The sequence below is a fragment of the Phytophthora cinnamomi genome, assembly GCF_018691715.1.
Source record: "Phytophthora cinnamomi strain GKB4 chromosome Unknown Contig38, whole genome shotgun sequence".
Taxonomy (NCBI): domain Eukaryota; phylum Oomycota; class Peronosporomycetes; order Peronosporales; family Peronosporaceae; genus Phytophthora; species Phytophthora cinnamomi.
Genome location: NW_027150971.1, coordinates 237,868 through 259,597, shown reverse-complemented (window position 1 = coordinate 259,597; position 21,730 = coordinate 237,868). Strand labels below are relative to the sequence as shown.

General features: G+C 54.0%; 5 protein-coding genes across 5 annotated transcripts; 2 read left to right on the top strand and 3 right to left on the bottom strand.

Annotated features, from left to right (window-relative positions):
• Positions 1-46: 46 nt before the first annotated feature.
• Positions 47-4,216, bottom strand: IUM83_03144 (dna repair protein rad50; the record flags this gene model as incomplete). Its single annotated transcript, XM_067927128.1, has 3 exons — positions 47-104; positions 187-330; positions 393-4,216. 3 exons carry the CDS (start codon positions 4,214-4,216, stop codon positions 47-49), a joined length of 4,026 nt encoding a protein of 1,341 aa, XP_067791749.1.
• Positions 4,217-4,388: 172 nt separating this feature from the next.
• Positions 4,389-6,059, bottom strand: IUM83_03143 (Amino Acid-Polyamine-Organocation (APC) Family; the record flags this gene model as incomplete). The annotated part of the gene is made up of 1 exon (XM_067927127.1): positions 4,389-6,059. The coding sequence occupies one exon, from the start codon at positions 6,057-6,059 to the stop codon at positions 4,389-4,391; it is 1,671 nt and encodes a 556-aa protein (XP_067791801.1).
• Positions 6,060-8,237: 2,178 nt separating this feature from the next.
• IUM83_03142 (Cytidylyltransferase (predicted)) lies at positions 8,238-9,314 on the top strand (the record flags this gene model as incomplete). Its single annotated transcript, XM_067927126.1, has 1 exon — positions 8,238-9,314. One exon carries the CDS (start codon positions 8,238-8,240, stop codon positions 9,312-9,314), a length of 1,077 nt encoding a protein of 358 aa, XP_067791800.1.
• Positions 9,315-9,647: 333 nt separating this feature from the next.
• Positions 9,648-11,553, bottom strand: IUM83_03141 (TRNA (adenine-N(1)-)-methyltransferase non-catalytic subunit trm6; the record flags this gene model as incomplete). The annotated part of the gene is made up of 7 exons (XM_067927125.1): positions 9,648-9,947; positions 10,031-10,342; positions 10,428-10,489; positions 10,558-11,049; positions 11,122-11,195; positions 11,283-11,342; positions 11,426-11,553. The coding sequence occupies 7 exons, from the start codon at positions 11,551-11,553 to the stop codon at positions 9,648-9,650; spliced, it is 1,428 nt and encodes a 475-aa protein (XP_067791918.1).
• A 379-nt stretch (positions 11,554-11,932) lies between these two features.
• IUM83_03140 (uncharacterized protein) lies at positions 11,933-12,461 on the top strand (the record flags this gene model as incomplete). The annotated part of the gene is made up of 4 exons (XM_067927124.1): positions 11,933-11,952; positions 12,016-12,093; positions 12,198-12,275; positions 12,380-12,461. The coding sequence occupies 4 exons, from the start codon at positions 11,933-11,935 to the stop codon at positions 12,459-12,461; spliced, it is 258 nt and encodes an 85-aa protein (XP_067791917.1).
• Positions 12,462-21,730: the final 9,269 nt, after the last annotated feature.

Sequence of the window (21,730 nt, the reverse complement as noted above, 5' to 3'; positions counted from 1 at the left end):
TCCAGTATCGTGGAGCACGCTGCTTTGACAGTTGCTAAGCGGACAATTAGATGCCCTCCTCCCACTCGCGGCGCTCGATCTTGCTCACAAAGCGGTTGCCACCACTGCACATGCGAGAGAGAGAGAGAGAAAAACAGCAAGTCAGCATTGCAAAACAACACATCGACAACTCAACACTGATCGTACATGTCCTCTCTCGAGATGCGCCAGTAGAATTCTGGACGCGTGCCGTCCATTGTCTGCGTGCGGCTGAGCATCTGCACGAATTCTTCGTCGTGCGTGATGCAGACAAGCTGGAAGTTTTGCTGCTGCGAGCGCGCGTTCAAAATACTGAAACAACACACGTTAGATGGCGAGGAAATGCTTTGCAACCACTCGGACGCACTACGTACTCTGTGATCGCCTGCGCAAGGCCGAACTTGTTTTCGGTATCGAGATTCGTTGTGGGTTCGTCCAGTGCCAAGATGCCGCAGTTCAAACAGAAAGTTTCAGCTAGAGCCAAACGGATGACCAAAGCTGCCAAGACCTTTTGTCCAGCACTACAGCGGCCACGCATATCAATCGTTGCGCCGGCCTTCTTCATGACGACGCGGTAGTCATACGAGCGTGCAGCCTTCGCAGTCACACCTTGTTCTTGTCCACTCACCAGCTCAATTGTGTCAATATCTTGCCCCTTGTACGTGATCTGCCACAACGAACGAATGATCGTGTTGATCTCTTCCACCTTCTTCGAGTGATACTGCAACAGGGACTCGTCTAGCGCCTTGAAATAGCGATCTAGGTCTGCCACAGCCATTTGCGTGGTTTCAAACTGAATCAGCTTGTGTCGGTACTTCTCTTCGACATCCTTCAAACTCGGCACGCGAAGCTCGACCTTATTCTCGCGAATCTGCGCCATCAACTGCTGCTTCTTTCCTGTCACTACAGCACGTGACTCCTTTGCTGCAATCAATCCCATACTAGCTGATTCGACTCGGTCGTTCACATCCTCCAGGCTTGGAAGGTTCCCGACATGCGCCTTAAGATCTTCAACCTCAGCGCGCATCTTCTCCAGTTCCTTTTGGAGCGCACGGTAGTCCAGGTTGTCCTGGATATGCCGCTTGACGATTTCATTCTCACTGAGATTCTTCTCTGCACTCTTCATCTGGGGTGCCAGATCTGCCAGCGATTGGTTTGCTGTATCCTCCCGCTGCTTAGTATGCGCGATATTGTCACTTAGTGTTTGAACTTCCCGTTCCAACTTCTCCAGCTCTCCACGTTGAACCTGCTTGCATTTATCGCTGAACACACGGAAATCGCCTTGGCGCTCTTGAAGTTCTGTCCGTTGAACCCGCATTTGCTCTCTTGCCTCGGCACGGCGCATCTCACGTTCCGTCGTTTTCGAGCGAGCTTCACGCTCTAACTCGGGCTCCGACTTTTTGAGCTTAGAGCAGGCATCCTTCAAAGTCTTTTCTTGTTCACGCAATCTGTTTTGCTCTTTCACAGCTTCGTCATATTCTTTGCGCTGAGTCTCCATCCGGAGCTTCTCTTCCCGTCGGTTGTGCAGATCGTTTTGCAACTGCTGCTGCATTTCACTAATGTGATCCAGCTCTCGTTGCTTGCGCTGAACCTGACGATTGAGCTCCTGAAGCTCAGCCTGTTTCGTATCTTTTTCTGCTTCCACATCTGACAGCGATTGGCCGCCCATGCCTTGACTTGCCTTCATGCGCTCTTCCTCTCTCGAAATACTCGTGTCAGATACGTGAAGCTCGTCAGCAGATTTGCGCAAGTTGTCAAGCTCCGTCTTTGCTACCTTTGCATCATCGAACTTTTCTTGGGCCAACTCAAGTGCTGCTTTCTTGTCCTGGACGTCAATTTCCAGTGATTTTTGAGATGCATAAATCTCCTCCAGATCCGTTACCTTCTGAGGAATCGTGGCCTCCAGCTCCAGCCACTTACGCCAGCTTGGCATCTTCTGCTTAATCCCCGTCAGCGTTTCAAGCGTCGACTTTTCCAGGTCTTCGGCTTTCTTGATTTTGTCAGCAACTTTCCCGTCGTCCGTCTTTTCACTCAGTATCGATTCGAAAGCCTGTTCTTCCTCAGGAGTCATATCACGCTCGCACAGCGGGCAACAGTGATCCTTGATTCCTTTCTTCTTGTAAATGTTGAGGAACATTACCATGTTCTTGCGACGCACAACCTTGTCTTTCGCATCACCATATGCCTGCTCTGCCTCCTTCACTCCGAGCTCAGCATTCCTCAGATCTTCACCGGGAATAACCTTGTCGAGGAGTGCTTTCAATCCAGTCATGTGTTGCCTCTCCAGCTCATTCTTCTTGTGGCGCAAAGAGTCCAACTCCTTTTCGGCAAGCTTGGATGATGTGGTGTTTTCCATCAGGCGTTTCTCGGCTGCCGATAGTTCATATTTCTTCGTATCGCAACCCCGCTTACGCTCTGCAATAAGGTTATCAATGCGACCAACCGCCGACATAAGTGAGTCTCGGTCTTTTGGCTTTTCGCCACCCTCAAGGATTTCCTCAAAATCTGCGACCTTTTCGCTTAGGATGGCCTGAAAGGCTTCTTTCTTTTTGAGGTAATCATTGCGCTTGAACTCGAGCTCGGAGTTTTTGTGCGCGTAAAGACGTAGCTGGCTAATTTGTTGTCCCAGCTCGTCGATTACGTTGTTGATATCGTTAACCTGCCGATTGAAGCCTTGGATCTCGTTCTTTAAAGCCATTACGTCGTTCTTCTGCTTGTAGTCCTCCAATGTTTTCTCCGCTTCGGCGACTTGAGTACTCATTTCTTCTGCCTCGCGCTGGGAGTGGAGGCCAGCGCCACCGAGCTCTCTCAGCCGATTCGCAATGACCCTCTTATCTTGGTTGAGTGTCTCGAGGTTCCGGGTCTTTGTATTCAGATCGTCTCTCAGATGCTTCACTTGCGAGGTTAGCTCTGACAACTCCGTGGTCAGCTTATCATCCTCCTGTCGTTGCTTCGCGTCCAGTGCGTTCACTGCTTCTTGCTTGTCCTTCACAACATTCCTGAACTCCGCCACAAATGCCGAGATATCGTCCTGCTGAGACGACAGCGGCTGCAGGTGGAAGCGATACTTGGTGCCCAACTTCGCCGCCAAATCAATCAGGTCGGCGATCATTTTCTGGTACATGTCGATATTCGTTTCCACGCGCGCTTTCGACGCACGCAGTGCGACGTACTCCTCCTTGGCCTTGTTCTGCTCCGCCTGCAGCCTCTCCTCCTGCTCCCGCAGTCTGCTGAACGCCCTGCGGTGGTCATCAATAATGGCGTCATAGTCGTTCAAGAACCCTTGCAGCTCCTCGTCCGTGTCGCTCATGATGTTCTCGATCTTCCCGTAGGCGCTGCGCACGCTCTGCTCCTTGGTGACCACCTCGTCCTGGCGCCTCTGCAGCTGGCCGTGCAGCCTCCGGACCTCCTCCTGCAGCTGCTGCAGCTCCTTGAGCGTGACCTCCGCCTGCGCGATCTTGTCCTCGGCCTGCTGGCCCTCCTCCGTGGCCTCGCGCAGCTTCTCCTGTGCCAGCTCGATCTTCTCGCGGATGTTCTCGGCCGTCTTCATGTTGACCGTGAGCACGTCCAGGTCCCTCTTGTAGTCCTTGGCGTTGTCCAGCCGGGCCTTCTTGAGCTTGCGGATGGCCTCCAGGGCCTTGGTGTACCTGGCCGACTCGAAGATGTTGTCGAAGCGCTTCTTGAGCTCGGCGCCCTCCTTGAGCGGCCAGTTGGACTCCTCCTGGTGGCAGAAGATGACGCTCTCCAGGATGGCCTTGGACACGCCCAGCATGTCCGGGATGTGCTGGTCCAGCTCGCCGCACTTGTGGCTCAGCGACACCTTCTCGCCCAGCTCGTTCACCACGCGGATGACGCCGTCCAGCGCCTTGAACGTCAGGTTCTTCTTGGTCTGGCGCACCTGGAACGAGCGCTGCACCACCATGGCCTTGCCCGCGCGGTTGCGGAAGCGCAGGCGCACGCTGGCCTTGACCTCGTTGGTGCCCGCGATCTTGGGGTCGTGCACGAGGCTCTGGCCGCTGCGCGCGCCCGGCGGCAGCCCGCCCGTGGTCGCCAGCTTGAGGCACTCGATCACCGTGGTCTTGCCGCAGCCGTTGTCGCCCAGCAGCACCGTCAGCGGGTGGTAGAACTCGACGATCTCCTCGCGGTTCGGGCTGAAGCTGCGGATGCCGCGGATCGACAGCTTCTCGATGCTCGACATGGTGCAGATTCGACGAAAAGGTCAAGTGAAAAAGTTTTTTTTTTGCTTTTTGCCGGGAAAAAAGTCGCACTTAGCTGAAATCTGTGACGTGTGAGCGGATGGATGGGGGACAACTTCAAGGTATGGATAACATGCTAACAGAACTGTATTTACGATTAAGGGAGGGCGCGCTCTACTCCTGGAGCTGCTTCTTGTCGGAGATCATGGGCGAGCGCATGGTGGAGTCGCGCGGCAGACTCATGAGCGCGCTCCAGCCCGTGCGGCCGGCCGAGTGCTTGTAGCCGTAGCAGAAGTAGAAGATGACACTCGCCGCCAGCCACGCGCAGCTCGTGTAGATGCCAGTGTAACTGATCTGCGCGGCCAGGTAGAAGTTGGCCAGGATGGCGACGGTGGGGAGGAACGGCACGAGCGGCGCCGTGAAGTTGTCGCCGCTCGCGGCCTCCTGCGGGCACTTGAAGAACATGACGACGCACACGACGACCGTGAGCACGAGGAAGATGATGCCCAGGACGAGGCACCACGTGTGGCTCTGGTTCGAGTAGCCGATCTGGTAGAAGAAGGCGGCCAGCCAGGCGAACGCCACCAGGAGACCGATGAGCTTCGGGGCCAGCGACGGCGACTCCTTGCGCATGCGCACCATGAGCAGCGACGACATGGACATGTTGAAGGACAGCAGGATGCCGAAGCTCACGATGTCCCAGAGGGTGTTGAACGGCACGACGAAGGCCACCGCAGTGAAGAAGATGCCCGAGATGAGCGTGTTGGCGAACAGGTTGCCCTTGTCGTCGACCTTGGCGAAGATGCGCGGCATGAGGCCGTCGCACGACAGCGCGTAGTTCAGGCGCGGCTGGGCGAGGAAGCTGACCAGCACCACCACGGGCATGGTGCAGGTCTCACCGGCGCGCACGATCTGGGCGGCCCAGTTCTGGCCCTGGTAATCGAAACCCGCGCCGAAGCTCTCGGCCTGCTGGTACGGGATCATGCCCGACAGCACCAGCGATGCGAAGCACGACAGGAACATCGTACCGAGCACCACGCTGATGACGGCGAGCGGCATGATCTTCTTGGGGTTCTTGGCCTCGGCGGCGAGACAGCAGACCTCGTCGAAGCCGATGTATCCGAAGAAGGCCGACGACGCGCCGGTGATGATGCCCTGCGTGCCGAACGCCATGGTGCCGTCCACGTCCTGGCGAGGCGGCACGAACGGCGACAGGTTGCTCGGGTCCATGTAGACGAAGCCCGCGATAATGATGAAGAGCACGACGATAACCTTGACGGACGTGATGGTGTTGACGAACAGCTTGCCGAAGCGCACGCCCATGAGCAGCACGCCCACGCAGAGCGCCATGAGCACGGCGCCGAGCAGGTTGGTGTAGTCCTCGTTGAGCCACTGGTACGTGTGCTCCGGGTGCTCCTCCACGAGCCACTCCTGCACCTTGGAGGCCCAGCTGCGGGCCACACCGGAGCCGGAGATGCCGTACTCGAGCGTCAGCAGCCAGGCCGCGACCACGGCCGGCAGCTCGCCGAGAGCGTAGAACGAGTAGGCGTACGTGCTGCCCGAGGACGGCACGCGGGTCACCAGCTCCATGTAGGCGAGCGCGTTGATGCAGCACACGACGCCGGCGATGACCCAGCTGACGAAGGCGGCGGGGCCGGCCGTGCCCGAGATGATCTCGCCCGTCGTGGAGAACACGCCGCTGCCGACTGTGCCGCCCACACCGATGCACACCAGGTCAAAGAGCCCGAGCTGGCGGGGAAGTTCCTCGGCGGCCTCCTCCGCCTTGATGACGGCCAGCGGCTTGGTGCGCAGGACGTTCTGCATGAACGTGGGCTGGGCCTCCATGGTTGCTGCTTCGACTGGACTGCGCGAATTGGAGTGCGCCCACTGCGGCTTCGACGGCGAATTGGAGAGTGAGCGGAGTGCAGCGGGCGCTCAAAAGGAGCGCACTTCGGGAGACTTGTGTTCGTCCGTCTCTATTGCTGAGGGTGAGTCTGCCGAGCGGCTCCGTTTGACGCGTCTTTGCTGTGAAGGTGATGGACCACCCGAGGCCTGATGAAGGAGCCGCTTCTCTCGCCTGCGCGGAGGCCAACCCACACGGCTCACATGTTGGCCAGCTGACGGACGCCTACCCACGCGAGCACCTGGCAGGCAATCGGAAATGTAAACGCAGGCCTCGACGGCATGAAGGCAGGCACACAGTGCCGGCATCTACCGACGCACTGCGGCCTGCGAGTTATGGAGCTCCTCGTGCCGATACGGTTGCGAAACCAGCGAAGGGGTGCAACTCGCTTCAAACTGAAGTTGTTTTACTGATACCGTGCGACGGCAGAAAAGATACGGCAACTTGCGAGGCGATTTCGAGTGTCGATTTTATTTTCTCGGTTAAACATCCCCGGCAGATTGTTCACATTTACCCCCTGCAAGGTGAGCGAGCTCGCAGGTGGACACGGGCAAGTGACCGCTGCATATGCGGCAACTACCGAAAGCGGCGAGCGGCGCCGTGCCACGGCGGGATCTGCTGCATACTCGTCGCAGTCATCCGCAGGCGCATCCTCGTAGGAAGGATGCGCCGTCCGTCGACGAAAACCTGCTCTTTTCGCGCAGATGACTTGGGTTTTGTATGGCACGATTATTGAGGTGCGACTAACGTTACGCAGGCAAGTGCCGCGTTGCGCGCACGGATTTCTTCCTGCAGCCGAGGAGCGAGGGCTACCCGATGCCAGACCTGCGAGGATGGGGTTCGCGGGAGGGCTCCAGCGCGCGTCCGATCGAGGCGAGGCCCCGGCGCTTCCGTGCCGCGGTAGGAGGATGCGCTGCCAGGGCCGGCGCATCCTCGTCGAGCCGAATCTATCATGAGGTGGGCGCGTTCCCTTCATGCCGCTCGCCGCCAAAGCACCGGCAACGCGCAGCGAGCGGCAGTGGACTCCACTGCGGAATGGGCGCACGCATTTCGTTCCAGGACGGCGGCGCCGGTGCCGCAAAGCGTTGATGTTGATGTTGCAGTCCGATGTCCGCTTCGAGCCCACATCCTTCCACCTGCAGGCACGCATCGCATTTCGCCATGCGCGACTTGACCGTTCCGCTGATGAGACTCTCGCTAATATATCGCTCCGGCTCTCGTCCGACTCATTGCCGTTGACCACCATGACGGGTGCCGACGTGGGCGAATCAGATCCCCTGCAATGAACTCAGATGGTGCAGGCCGCGCGAGTTGGCTTCGCTCGCGCTTGCCGATCTCGCCGCGGCGTCTTGCTTGGTCATCCGCTGCCTCGTCACCTAGAAGCATCTCCAGCGCCGACTACCACGCCAATCTCCGAGTGTCCGTCCGCGGCGATCACGCTGATCGTTCGTTCACAGCTCGGTGGCGCGGCACCACCAAGCGGTTTGTCTGCGGCGGGCCCCGCTCAACATGGCGATTAGCGGTGAAATTGGCCGCCAGCACGATGAAGTCCCGGATGGGAGCACCGGAACCGAGACGCGGCATCGCAGTCGTGACAGCCACAGCGTAATGTTTGCTTGCTCAGGATTCGAATCGTCGCTGTGAGGTCAAACGAATGCCGAGGCCATCTCGATCCCGAGACCGGGATCGCAGAATGTGGTCACAAATGACGCCCGAATGCTGGTTCTACATGTTATGTAGTACGCAAGTACAGTGCACACACGACAACAGCGTCGGCGCACGCAAAATGCCAGAGTAAAGGTGGTTTAGCAAACTGGCGAACTGGTTGAAGCAAACAGGTTGAAGCACCTGTTTGAGCAAGTTGAAGGCGATTTGAATCAGCTCCTGTTTGTCGGGCTGGAATCCGTCGTCACCGCAACCGATCCAGATATGGATGCACTCGAGCCAACTTTCGTTGGCGCAACAAATTGCTGCCTCACGCAGTCAGTGGTGTCACTTCAACTGGAATGGGCGTGACTACCCATTACTACACCCACATACCCAAGAAAGGTCAAACACACCCTTTTAACCGCCCATCTGGACCCATTCCGACGCTTCGACCCAATCTCGGGAGCCGCTTGATGGAGAAGAAGCTGCAGCTGCCCAAGCTGCCGGCGGGCGTCGCGGGCGGCGCGCCCGTGCTCTCCGGGGCCAGCACGGCGCTCGCGGTCGCGGCGGGCATCGCAGCCGTGGTGGGGGTGTCCGCGCTGCACAGGCGCGTCGCCGCCGGGCGCTCCCCTTCCGGCGGCCCGAGCGTGCGCGTGGGGCTGCTGCGCGTGCACGTGCCGCAGAACTTCCGGGACCTGGTGAAGAACGACGTGCTGCTGGAGCAGGCGGCGGCGCTGGTGGCGCAGACGCTGCTGGTGTTCGTGTCGGGCCGCGACAGGCACGAGGTGCTCAACTACGTGAGCGAGCTCTACGGCATGGCCTGGGACGTCGCCTGCGCGCTGGACAAGCCGCTGCTGGACGTCCGCGTCGTGGGCGGCGGCGTGTCGCCCGATAGCCCCACGTGGGAGCAGCTGCTGCTGCTGCCCGAGCTCAACGCCGTGCTCGGCGAGGACGCGCTCGTGGACGTGCAGCGCCTGAACGCGCAGCGCTTCGAGCGCGACGGGCTGTTCGCGGTCACGTACCACCCGCTGGCCATGCACGTGGAGCGGCGGCTGGCGGCCGACGTCAGCTACTTCGAGAACGAGCACGCGGACCTGACGCCGCGCGACCTGGTGATCCTGGGCGGCACCTTCGACCACCTGCACAACGGCCACAAGAAGCTGCTGTCGCTGGCCGTGAGCATCTGCGCGCGCCGCGTCCTGGTGGGCATCACGGCCGACAGTATGCTCAAGAAGAAGTCGCACGCAGAGCTGGTGCAGCCCCTGGAGAGGAGGAAGGACGCCGTGCGCGCCTACCTGACCTTCCTCAACCCGCAGCTCGTCGTGGACGTTGTGACGATCGAAGACCCTTTCGGCCCGGCCATCGTGATCCCGGAACCGGCGGCTATGGTCGTGTCCACTGAAACGCTGGCGGGCGCTGCCAAGATCAACAGCATCCGCGTGGAGCGCGGGCTGCCCAAGCTTCACATCTTTGCGTGCCGCCGCACGGAGAGCAGTACTCTCAGCTCAAGCTGCATCCGTGACAAGATTGCCGCTGCTCGAAGTTGCTAGAGGCCGAGTGGAGTATGAACGACATGTGCGTCAGGTGTTGTGGACTCGTTATATGAATCTCAGCTTACTGCGAAGTGATTTTATTCCGACCGGTGAACTCTTTGATTTGTTCCCGTCTCAACTCGCTCCGTTGCATTCACGATTAGATGGCAAAGAGATCACTACGCGCTGAACCAGAAGTAAGCATGGCCTCTTCATCTCTATTAGTGATGGGCTAGCACCTTTGCTCGCCAAGACGCAGCAGTCTTGTCCTGGGTGTCCGATTTTCGTCAACCGCATCTTGTCCAGCCTTGGCTTAAAGGAGTGAGGTGCATCGTGCTCGAGAAAGTATATCTAACTCGACTCAGTCTTGAGCCTTTTCTTGGCAGGAGACCCATCAGACTCGGTAGAACCTGCCTGCTCGTTTTCAGTGATGTCTGCAGAAGCACTTTCAGAGACGTTTGCTGATTCTCCAAGAGGCGGAATGTCGAGGATCTTGATTCCTGAGAGTAGGTAGCCGCTGCAAGCGCTCATGTTCATCTCCGGGTGGGTCCGGCCAGGGAGCACCTGGTTCTCACGCGTCCACGTTTCGTTCAGCTGGAGGTCGATGATGGCCTCCATCTTCTGGAGCGTGGCGAACGTCCGCGTCAAGGGCTGGAGTCCCAAACATGAACAACACATTGATTAGTTAACTGGTGCCTCAGGTGGATGCATTGAGGTCTGACAGAAAAGCTCACCTCGAGGAACTCGGAGTAAACCACAAACGGCTTCGACCGGCCCAAGTACGGCAGCAGCGCCATCAACACCTCCTCCGGGTCGTAGTTCGCCGCGATTACCAAGCTGTCCGACTTCTCACGAGCCCACTGGCGGATCGTCGACGGCGACTGTCGGCTAATCTTGGTTTCCGCGCGACGCGCCTTCTTTTCGGCGTAGCGCTTCTGCTGCTGAGGCGTGAAGTTCTTAGCGCGTTCTGCTGCGAGTCGCTCACGCTCCTCCGGCGTCAACCCATCCCTAGCAACCTTTGGCGGCTCCACTACCTCTTCTTCCTTCTGCAATGGCAAAAAATAATCGACACCGCGCCATTAGGACTCGAAGAATTGTACAGCATTCCTGCGAGTCAGAAGAACGCCGTACCAACTCCAGCATCCGCACTTGCTTGAACGGCAAGTAGTGGATGGACTCCAACGTGCGCTTGTCTGCACATAGATACAAGACTAACAGTGAGACACGGAAACAAATTCCACCAAATTGGAGTTTGTCGTACCGAAGTTAAAGCGACGCAGGATATCGGCAGCCGGCTGCTGGCCCTCGTACGGACAAATGATTCGCCCGGATCCACCTTGCCGCTCCGCAATTGCACCGGCCACTAGACCCATGCAAGTGTCCACCGCCAGAACCTGGCCGCCGGCGAAAATGTTGGCGTAGACGAGAATCTGGCCCAGCGAGTCCTCCCGGAGGTTGCAGATCTTGGCCGGATTCTTCAACCGGTAGGTGCGACACAGCGACTCGGCCGTGCAGCGCAAGAACCGCACGCGCGGCATGTACTTCTGCTGTTTCTTCTTGAGGTATTTCTGTTTCGAGAACTCGGTCTTGGTTTCCCACGTGGAGCTGTTTTCCACCAATTTCTGGATAATCTCCTTGCCGGTCGCGCCCTGTTCGCGGAGCTCGCCGATGTCCGTCTGCTTCAAGGTCTGGGCCGAGTTGGTGTCGGCGTAGTGGCGGTTGTCTCCATCGGGCACGAAGCCCTCTCCAGTCTCTGCAAGTCAAATAACCAATACCGTCAGCGGTTCATGCAATAATTATTGTCACCATGAAAAATTTGCCGTACCTGGAGCCACTGGATCGGGGAATAGACCTCCAGTCACCTTCACCAGCTTCTTGTTCTGCTCCTCAAAAATGGCGCTGTTGGCAACAATTAAATAACATGCCATCACCAGGTTAGAGAGTGTTAAACGAGAAACCCAACTGCAACAGCTAGAAGACATTTACCCGTAGAACGAGCCAACGACAGGTTTGAGGCTCGCCACTTTCTTGCCGACGCGGATGGATCTGCGTGAACACAACAGTGCTGCAAGTTAGCGGGTCCCGCGGTTAAGCAGTATTTAAAATATGGTTGGTGTGTGCCGCCGTACTCGTCCTTCGTGACGGCCTGGAAGAACATACGACCGTCGCTGGTCTGGCAGATGACCGTGTCGCCCTCATAGATGACGTAGGGCAGGCGAGGCGCCGTGGCGTCTGCGTCGGTCGTCAGGGTATCCATGTCTTCCAGCAGCTCTGGTAATGCTCTGGAAGTGGCACCAATCGAGTGGCTAGCCAATCATATCACGTCTTCATTTTTAGCCAATCGTGCAGCTACAGTATTTTACCGGAATTTATTGCAATATCCGTTTTCAGCGCAAAACCATGACAAAAGGAATAATTTTCAATTGGAGCCAATAAGCAATTTCCATAATCCAGTACACTAGTGGAGCATCACGAATATTGTGGTTTGCAGATATTTTGTCGCTCGGATTTAGGGCTTAGATCGATCTCTGAGATAAAATAATTCGAAGACATAAAAATGCGAGACGGTAGTAAATCGATCTCCAGGCGTAGGTAAGTCGCACCACCTCTTCCTACTTAACATAACGGGCGCATCGTTGGTTCTCAGGACACCGAGGTAACGTCGCCGGCTACTGTTGCTCCGGTACGGCTCTGTTGGACGTGTTTAACGGCTCGTTAGCTTCGTCTGTGAGTGCACTAGCGGCTCCTGTATCACTGGGCTTTCCGCTTGTCTGTCGCGCAAGCTGCACTCCGCCATGTAAGACCGCATGTCGATACTACACTACCATACTGAAACTTAGTGTGTCTCCGGCCCTTGCGACTCTAATATTAATCTGTTGAACGTGTTTGATGGCTCGTTAGCTTCGTTTGTGAGTGCACTAGCGGCTCTTGTATCGCTGGGCTTTCCGCTTGTCTGTCGCGCGAGCTGCACTCCGCCATGTAAGACCGCATGTCGATACTACGCTACCATACTGAAACTTAGTGTGTCTCCGGCCCTTGCGACTCTAATATTAATCTGTTGAACGTGTTTGATGGCTCGTTAGCTTCGTTTGTGAGTGCACTAGCGGCTCTTGTATCGCTGGGCTTTCCGCTTGTCTGTCGCGCGAGCTGCACTCCGCCATGTAAGACCGCATGTCGATACTACGCTACCATTTTACTTTAGGAAAAGCGTTTCGTATGTACTGCTGTAGCTCCTCTAAATAAAATGTAGGGTGGGCTTTCACGTACTTTCGAACACGGGTTACCACGTCGTTCGGCCAACGCGACGAGCGGTTAGTTCGATCTCCTTCATCAACCACACCATCGGTCAAAAACAACTTGTACCAACGTTGCAGTGTTCGCACGTTAGGCCCAAATATATCACTAACATACTGCATACATATTCCATACACATGCATAAGAAAAACGGCTCGCCAACGGTGGTCGAGAGAGTACATGCTGCACTTGTGCAAGGTGAAGGTTTTCGGAAACTGCGGTGCTTCGACAGATCAGCAGCGCGATCTGCCGACCACTCGTCAAGTGTCCAGATGTACGTGTCCAATTGCATATTTTATATATATAAAGCGCGGCATTATAATCCGTACACAGCCATCGCGATTTAAAATAAATCGGCCCGAATGGCGTTTTTGGATCGGCAATTCGACCACAGATAGCGTAAATCGATATCGATATCGAGGCTGGCGATTATAACTTGGTGGATTTAATGACCATCTGTTTTTATATCGGGCGCCAGATATTATAACTCGGGCAAATCACTAGGTGAAAACGACAAACGCATTGCAAAGCATAATACGTGTTGCTTGATGGGGCGACACCTCAAAATATGTGGACACATCTTTTTGGCGACGCCTCCTCACGTTTGGAACATCATCGCCGCCATGGCGAAGATGATGACGACACGCACAGTCAACAGTCTGTCAAACGAGGGGGCGGCGAACAGCTTAGTGGTGCGTGTTTTGTAATATGTGGCTGTAGCGTGATACGGTGTCGCGTGACGCAAGAGCACTCGGGATCTACCGCGGCTGCTATCTACGAGACTCTACCCGTTGGTGGTCTGGAGTTCGACCGTGATCCTGTTTGGTACGGGAGCTGGCTGTCGTGGGCGAAGTGGCAGCAACGGTTGAGCAAGATGGTCACTTTGGTTGTGGCTGCGTTGGTATAGTGAATGCAAGTGTATCACTGCATTCGAGTATGCAAACTGCATGTGACAGTTAGTTGAGGTTCAAGTGCAGAAAGGAGGAGAGAGTGAAGGTTGTGAGTTTAAGGCTGTGGACATGGGGAGCAAGGAAGGCCGAAGAAGATTGGGGACGAGGCGTCACCCTGAAGCTCAAGGTCGCTCCCTGCTACATGAAGTAGCCTGTAGTGTCTACTGGGGCCAAGAGGGGTTTTCACCTTGGGGGTTCCCCTCAGTGCAACACAACACCACTGACTGATAAATAAAGACCTCACTTTGCAAATTACCAACTCAAGCGCAAACCTTCTTCGCTGCCTATCTGTCTACAGCTACTGGAGTCTAGTGCTACGCAGAAGGAGTCGCTGCGCGTAACCAAGGAAGAGTGTCTCCTAGGTTATGAGCCCAAAGCACAACTAGGCTTCAACGTAAAGTATCTTTCTTGAAAAAGCTTTCTGGTGGAGAGTCGAGTGAAGATGTCCGGTGTAGGACAGCAAGGAGGAAGCAGTGGAGGGGCAGCTGGTGGCAGACATTCTGCTGGTGGTGGTGGTCAAGGTACTGTCGGTGTACAACAAGCTGTTGGAGTGCAGCAAGGCGCCGTATGCGTCCATGCAGGCGGCACTCGAACGAAGCTTCGGGGGACTAACAAGCCACCGCAGTACACGGAAGATGGCGGATTTGATTTGTTCAAGGCACAACTACGCTCATACCTAACACAGCGAGAGTGCTGGGGTATTGTTAGTGGTTGTATCCAGCCTGACCCTAATGATGCAGCCCGACAGCAGATCTACGAGGATAAGAATACGTTTGTGTGTGATGCGTTGCTGCGAGGTCTCCTGCAGAAAGACTCGCGGAAGGTGTGCAAGTTTGAGTCTGGCTTTGAAATGTGGCGGGCCTTCGAGGCCGACAAGACCAAGCGGGCCTTCTCCAGTGTGATTCGATTGCGACGCGAGCTGTACACGAGCACATTCACTCTCGGCGGTAATATGGAGCAGTGGTTGGATAATGTGGAGGACATTCGGCGCCAGTTGGAGAACATGAATGAGCTGATACCTGACAAAGAGATGGTGAACATCATACTCCAAGGGGTGGAAGAGACTCACCGCAATGTCGTGAGAATCTTCAACCAGAAGCAACCGGGCGGCCAACCGGTTACCTTGGACGGTGTACTCAACACATTGCGTGGGGAGGCGGAGACGGACAAGGCCCATGAACACAATAAAGAGGATCCTTCTACTGCTGGTGCGACGAAGATAATGTCTGCCCAAAAGCAACCATATCAGCAACGACTTTCGGAAAAGAATCGGAAGCGAGGCAACGGCGACCAACCTGGCAACAACAAAAAGGCTAAGACCAGTAACAAGAAGTGCTGGTTCTGCAAAAAGAAGGGTCATCTTCGCCACGAGTGTTATGGCTATTTGGCACAGCAAAAGAAGAAAGGTGAAGATTCTTTTACTCCTGCATCAGCTAGTGGCGATGGTGGATCAATGAAGATGGTACAGGTGGTCAACGATCACCCTGTTGAACGGATTGGTATGGTGGCAGAGGTAAAGGATGCCGTGGCAATGCCAATGTCGTACGGACCCTGGATGATGGACTCGGGAGCTGCAACTCATGTGTGTACTGAAGAGCGTGCTTTCTTATCTTTCAATCAAGATGACACGCATTTTCAAGACTGGGAAGGTGGTATCAGCAAAGGGAAACCTTTTGGCAAAGTGGTGATTCGCGCCAAGGTCGGGAATAATGAGTCGAATGCTGCTCCACCGATCCAGTTGAAGCATTCGCGCTTCGCACCCAAAGGAACTACCAATATCTTGTGTCAATACAAGTTGGAACAAGACGGCTGGATGCCTTCATTTACTGATGAAGCCGACCCGGACAAGCGGAACATGATCCTTACCAAAGGTGGAGATCGACTATTACTTGAGCGTCGCGGTGCACATTTCTGGCTAATGGCCCAGATTGTTGAACCAGTCGAAGCGAGATTGTGCATGGTGGTGCCAGTAACCACGGAGGACAGAATTCTAAGATGGCACATGCGCTTTGCTCACCTCAACGGACCTGCACTGAAGAAGATGGCTGAACTACACATGGTGGAAGGGCTAACAAGAGTGACAGCGAGTGACTTCAACAAGCCAATTAAGTGTCATGCGTGTCGTCTTACAAAGCAGAAGCGCATGGCTTATCGACGTCATCAAGGGAAGCGTCAAAAAGACGTTGGTGCTCGACTGATGTCCGACGTATGCTATGTTGGGATCGAAACACCATGAAAGGCCAAGTACTTCCAGCTCGTACATGATGAGGCTTCGAGGTTCACATGGGCATTTCTGTTACAGGCGAAAAGTCAAGCGTCCGCCAATGCAATACAAGTAGTGCGAAAGGTGGAGAAACGCTACCCAGTGAGGACCTTTTCGTGCGACCAAGGAGGTGACTTTATCAACACGGTACTAGTCAACTTCTTGCATGATCATGGTATTGAACTCCTGACTACGAACGCATATACCCCCGAGGAAAACTGTCTTGTTGAGAAGATGAACGGGAAGCTAATGGCAAAAGTGCGGGCCATACACGAAGCAAGTGGACTACCGTTCTGTCTGTGGGGCGATATCCTGATGTACGTCGTGACAGTGGACAACATGAGTGGAACGAAAGCGCTAAAGAACAAGACGCCGTATGAGATGTATGAGGGCAAGAAGCCAGACGTGAAGCATTTGTTCGTGTGTGGATGTACCGGATACTGCTTCATCCCTTCTGTGAAGCGATCGCATAAGCTTCAACGTCGTTCACGCCCGGTGTTAATGCTAGGATTTTCGCTGTACACCAATGGCTTCCGGATGCTGGACTTGGATACAGGTGACATGGTGGTCAGCCGCAATTTGGAGTTGGATGAGAGCAAGTCGGTACACCCTGACTACGTGCAAAAACTTATCGACAGGCGCTATTTCAGCAAGCGGATTCAATTGCCTACGGAGATTCCTTACGTTCCCATTCCTATAAATCCTACTGCGTATCATCCTTCCGCAATTGAGGGGGGAGATTTGGAGGAAAAGCACCTTGCTTCGGACGCCTCAGAAAATATGCATATGGACGCATACAGTGATGACTCTATGGATGAAGACGATGACGTGGAAATGGAGGAAGCTGGTTTTAGTGGGAGCACAAACACGACCGACGATGATAATGGAAATGAAGTACGTGTTGAGCTTTCAAGCACTGTTGGCACTACAGGGCCAAGTGCCCTGAGTGGACCAGCATCAACTTCTACTGCCTCGCCAGCCGGACGAAATGATACCCACCAGCGTCGACGGGCTCCAGTGTCAACGAGACGTTCGACGCGTCAACGGAAACCGAATTCGCGGTACAGCCCACACACATTCGTGATGGCTGCGACTCTGATGCAGTGTATGATGATTGGGGTGGTCAATGAGATATTAAACCCGACAAGTGTACATGATGCAATGGCTTCGCCTCACGCTGCGGACTGGAAAGAAGCTATGGACAAGGAGTACAACTCACAGATGCGGAACGGAACATGGGTACTAGTGCCAAGGCCAAAGTCAACGAAATTCAACCCCATCAACATATTGAAGTGTCTATGGGTGCTGGTGGTGAAGAGGAACGAGAAGGGTTTCGTGGAAAGATTAAAGGCAAGATTGGCAGTGAAAGGATTTATGCAGAAATATGGGATTGATTATCTTGCAACCTATTCTCCTGTAGTACGTATCGAGTCCGTGAGGCTGGTGATGATTCTTGCGCTCAAGTATTGCTTGGATCTGAGACACATTGACTTCGTGACAGCTTTCTTAAATGGTGAGCTGACGGATGTGAACATCTACATGGAGCAACCAGATGGTTACGACGACGGATCGGGACGAGTGTGCAAGCTACTCAAGGGTCTGTACGGCCTCAAGCAGGCTTCTAGAATCTGGAGTGATATGCTAAAGAAATTTCTTCTGGAGCTAGGATTTAAGCAGTGCGCGTTTGATGTCGGTGTATTCTGGAGAATGGGCGTGAAAGGGGTGGTCTTTCTCACGGTGTACGTGGATGACATCGTCATTGCCGCCAAGCCTGACGACTACAAGATTGTGATCAAGCTGTTGGCTGCGAAGTTTGAGGTGAAAGTTCTCGGTCGGGTGAAGCACCTTTTGGGCATGGAAGTGTCATATGAGCCTGGTCGTATGATTACGATGGTTCAGACAGCATACATTGAACGCATGGCGAAGCGATTCAAACTGGCTGATGCTCGTCCAGCTTCGTCCCCTCAGATGCACCATGACCCAACTATACCCGTAGAGAACGACTTGACAAAGATCAATGATCCGAGACTTCCCTATCGTGAGATCGTGGGCTCACTGCAATACCTGGTTGCATGCACGCGCCCAGACTTGGCGAATGCCGTGCGCAACCTGGGACGGTATGCAAATGCCTATACTCGTGAGAATTATCGTGCAGCACAACGAGTTGTGCGATATGCACTGACTACGAAGGACTATGGTTTGGTTTACCGTGCCCAAGAGGGACCGTTGCAGCTGGAGGCATTTGCAGATGCTGACCATGCACGCTGCCCGGAGACCAGCAAGTCCGTGACCGGCTTCGTCATTAAGTTCAATGGTTGTGCTTTTGACTGGAGGAGCAAGAAGCAGGATAATGTGACGACGCATACGTGCAGCTCGGAGCTGTTTGCTGTCTATGCGTGCACGGAAGTGGTGCTGTGGACACAAGACATGCTGAAGGAGTTGGGCGTCAAGCAGACGATTGAAACAACCCTCTTCTGTGACAACCAAAGCACTCTGAAAGCGATCGAGAATAATGGCAACTCAGACCGCTTGCGAAACTATGCCAAAGTGATTCGATACATTGCAGAGCACGTGGATGCAGGAAGGCTGAAGATGTTGTATGTTCCAACAACGAATAATCTGGCTGACATTTTCACGAAGGCTATGGGGCCTACGCGTTTCAATGAACTACGAGATGGCCTCAGTGTGGAGAATACAAAGGCAGCCTGGGTGGCAGTGCCGAGTGAAACGCAAGCGTTGGCGGTGATGACGGACGATGTCATGGACATTGACATGTAGCCGTTCCTGTCCTCGCCGTAACGGCCTCAGGTGGGCGAATGATTGCATTCACATTTTCATGAACACCACTACCAAGTGAAGTGGGAGTACGAGACTCTACCCGTTGGTGGTCTGGAGTTCGACCGTGATCCTGTTTGGTACGGGAGCTGGCTGTCGTGGGCGAAGTGGCAGCAACGGTTGAGCAAGATGGTCACTTTGGTTGTGGCTGCGTTGGTATAGTGAATGCAAGTGTATCACTGCATTCGAGTATGCAAACTGCATGTGACAGTTAGTTGAGGTTCAAGTGCAGAAAGGAGGAGAGAGTGAAGGTTGTGAGTTTAAGGCTGTGGACATGGGGAGCAAGGAAGGCCGAAGAAGATTGGGGACGAGGCGTCACCCTGAAGCTCAAGGTCGCTCCCTGCTACATGAAGTAGCCTGTAGTGTCTACTGGGACCAAGAGGGGTTTTCACCTTGGGGGTTCCCCTCAGTGCAACACAACACCACTGACTGATAAATAAAGACCTCACTTTGCAAATTACCAACTCAAGCGCAAACCTTCTTCGCTGCCTATCTGTCTACAGCTACTGGAGTCTAGTGCTACGCAGAAGGAGTCGCTGCGCGTAACCAAGGAAGAGTGTCTCCTACTATCGAGTTACTCTCGTCGCTCAAGCCATATACCATTCTCTAATGGGTCTAATCATTCGCTGATGCAGGGTGCTGTTGCGGTGGAAATGGCGGGCCTACACGCACAGGAATACTTCGCGCCAAGCCAAAGCCGCAGGTTCCGCGGCCGTCAACGCGCCACGCTCCCTGTGGTCCTCAATGCCGACCTCCGAACCCTTCCCGACAACTACCACCTCCGACGAGCTGCCGATCTTTATCTATTACGCTGTCACGCACAAGACCCGAAGGAATTGGAGACGACTTATCCAGTCCCTCCTCGCCTACACACCTTCAGAAGAGAGAGATCTGACGTATGCGAACGCTACACTAGCCAGGAGGCTCAATAAGTTGACTCTTAACTAGCGTAATGAACGCGAGACCACGTTTACTACTACTACACACACAGGCAGTACTCCGCCGCAACCTCTCCTCCCTGGAGCAGGTTGCACCTCAGTCGTAGTAGTGCGACGGTCGCTGCCGCAGACTTTTACACCTACTTCTTACGCAGCGCCGTTTTTACGAGATATATTAAGGATTGCAGTTTTTTTCGCTAAATCAGGTCATATTAAGCGGTCTTAACAGACCTTCAATTGTGCTAAACTTAGCGATTTAAGGCATTTCCGCGGACCCCTATAGTGAAGGCGTGTTTTCCTGTTTATTAACTTCGAACCTTGCGTTACCGTCATTTGGTCACTGTCGACGGTTCAGCTGGCGCAAGGGTACAACATTTTCAGCAAAGTGTCCCACTCCACAATGTTCGTAAACATAGTTTTTTTTGAAAACACGTCCTCTTGTAGACAAGATTCTAAACTGTACACCTAACCCATTCTCAAAACTGATAAGTCCCTTCGTAAAAACGTAAACCAGAATGGAAATCAGAGTAATGTACCACACACAAATCCATAAAACAGAGTCCATGAGCTTCGCCCCAATAATATGTACATATTATGTACTGGATTACAGCAACGGACAGAATGCAACTGCCGACAACCTAACTGCCACCTGTCACTGCTATGAACAGAGATACAGCGCAACAAAATATTTAGCCAATGAAATGATTCCTAAATAATATTTATAACCAATAGTCGTTGGTCTTGAAAAATGTAAATTTGTGGAGACGAGTCAGTAAAATGGAGGCAGCCAGCACGACGGAGGAGCCCCCGGACACGGCTAATGCCTCGCCCTCGCAGCTTGTAGCTGTATCGGAACTGATATCGGCAGGTGTAGTGCTGACGAAGCGACATCGTAAGAACCACACCATCAAGAAGAAATGAGTTGTACTGCAGGCAATAAAGGGCAAGACTGAACGAGAGGCTGCTCGGTCCGAGGGAATCCCGCGCTGGACTCTGAACGACTGGAGGAAGGACGAGGAGAGCATCTTCGCGTACGAGAGGAGCGAGAAAACCCTCTCGCGCGCACCACGGCGTCCTGAGAGGGTGCCGTTTAGCGGCGAGCTCATCACGTTCATGAAGGACGCCCGCCGCGAGTCTCTGCTTAGGCTGCTTAGGCGCTTCGCGTATCGCCACGGGTTCGTCCAGCGAACTCCCAGCGGTCTCAAGGTAATATGCTCTTAAACTGTACTTATGCTGCTAAATCGTAGTCTTTTGCCATTAAAACGTAATATGTGCTCTTACTTTGTGTAGTTGACGCTGTTATGTGTAAATTGTTGTCTTGTTTTGCATAGGAGAAACTTTCCGATCTCGTTGCGCTTCGCGACGAATTTGCGGAGATGTTTAAGTCAAAGTACGTCGGATACGAGGTTAGTATTGTGTTCAACACGGATGAAACGGGAATCTACTTCGATATGCCGCCGTCGAAAATGCTTTCTGAGAAGGGAAAGCCGGCTTCAATTACAGCCGAGCAGAAGCACTCTGCTAGGCTAACTGCCGTGTGCACGGTATGTGCAGACGGCAGAAAATTGCCATTGCTTTTCATTGTTCGAGGCGAGCCAGGCGGCACTATCGAACAAACTGAGCTTCCAACTTACCCAAAAGGTACACATTTTATTTTTTTTATGCATGGAATATATTAATTTAAAGTATTTGGTTGTTTTTACTATATTACAGGTCACGTGTACACAGTTCAAAAGAAGGCTGGGATGGATGGCCGTGTTTGGCTGTTCTATCTCAGATCCTTGCTGTACATTCACATTTCTGAGCCCTCGGTTCTGCTCGTTGATAACCTGGACTGCCATGTCTCTGAGGAGTCGGCGGAGGTTTTGGCCGACGAAATGCTGACCCACCTCCAGCCGCTGCCTAAAATCTCAACATCGGTCTGTCAGCCGCTCGATGTCGGCATCATGGGTTCTTTAAAGGCCAAGTTGAAGGCGTTGTGGATGGAAGAACGACCGCCCCCACTAAAAGAAGATGAAAAACGACCGAAAAAGACTGCAAAAGAGAAAAGGCTGGAAACCATCAAGCGTGCCATCAAGGCGTGGGAGTCTATCGATTCTACTACGTTTACAAGGGCTTTTAACAAAACCCTTCTGACTAACTTTTAGCAAAATA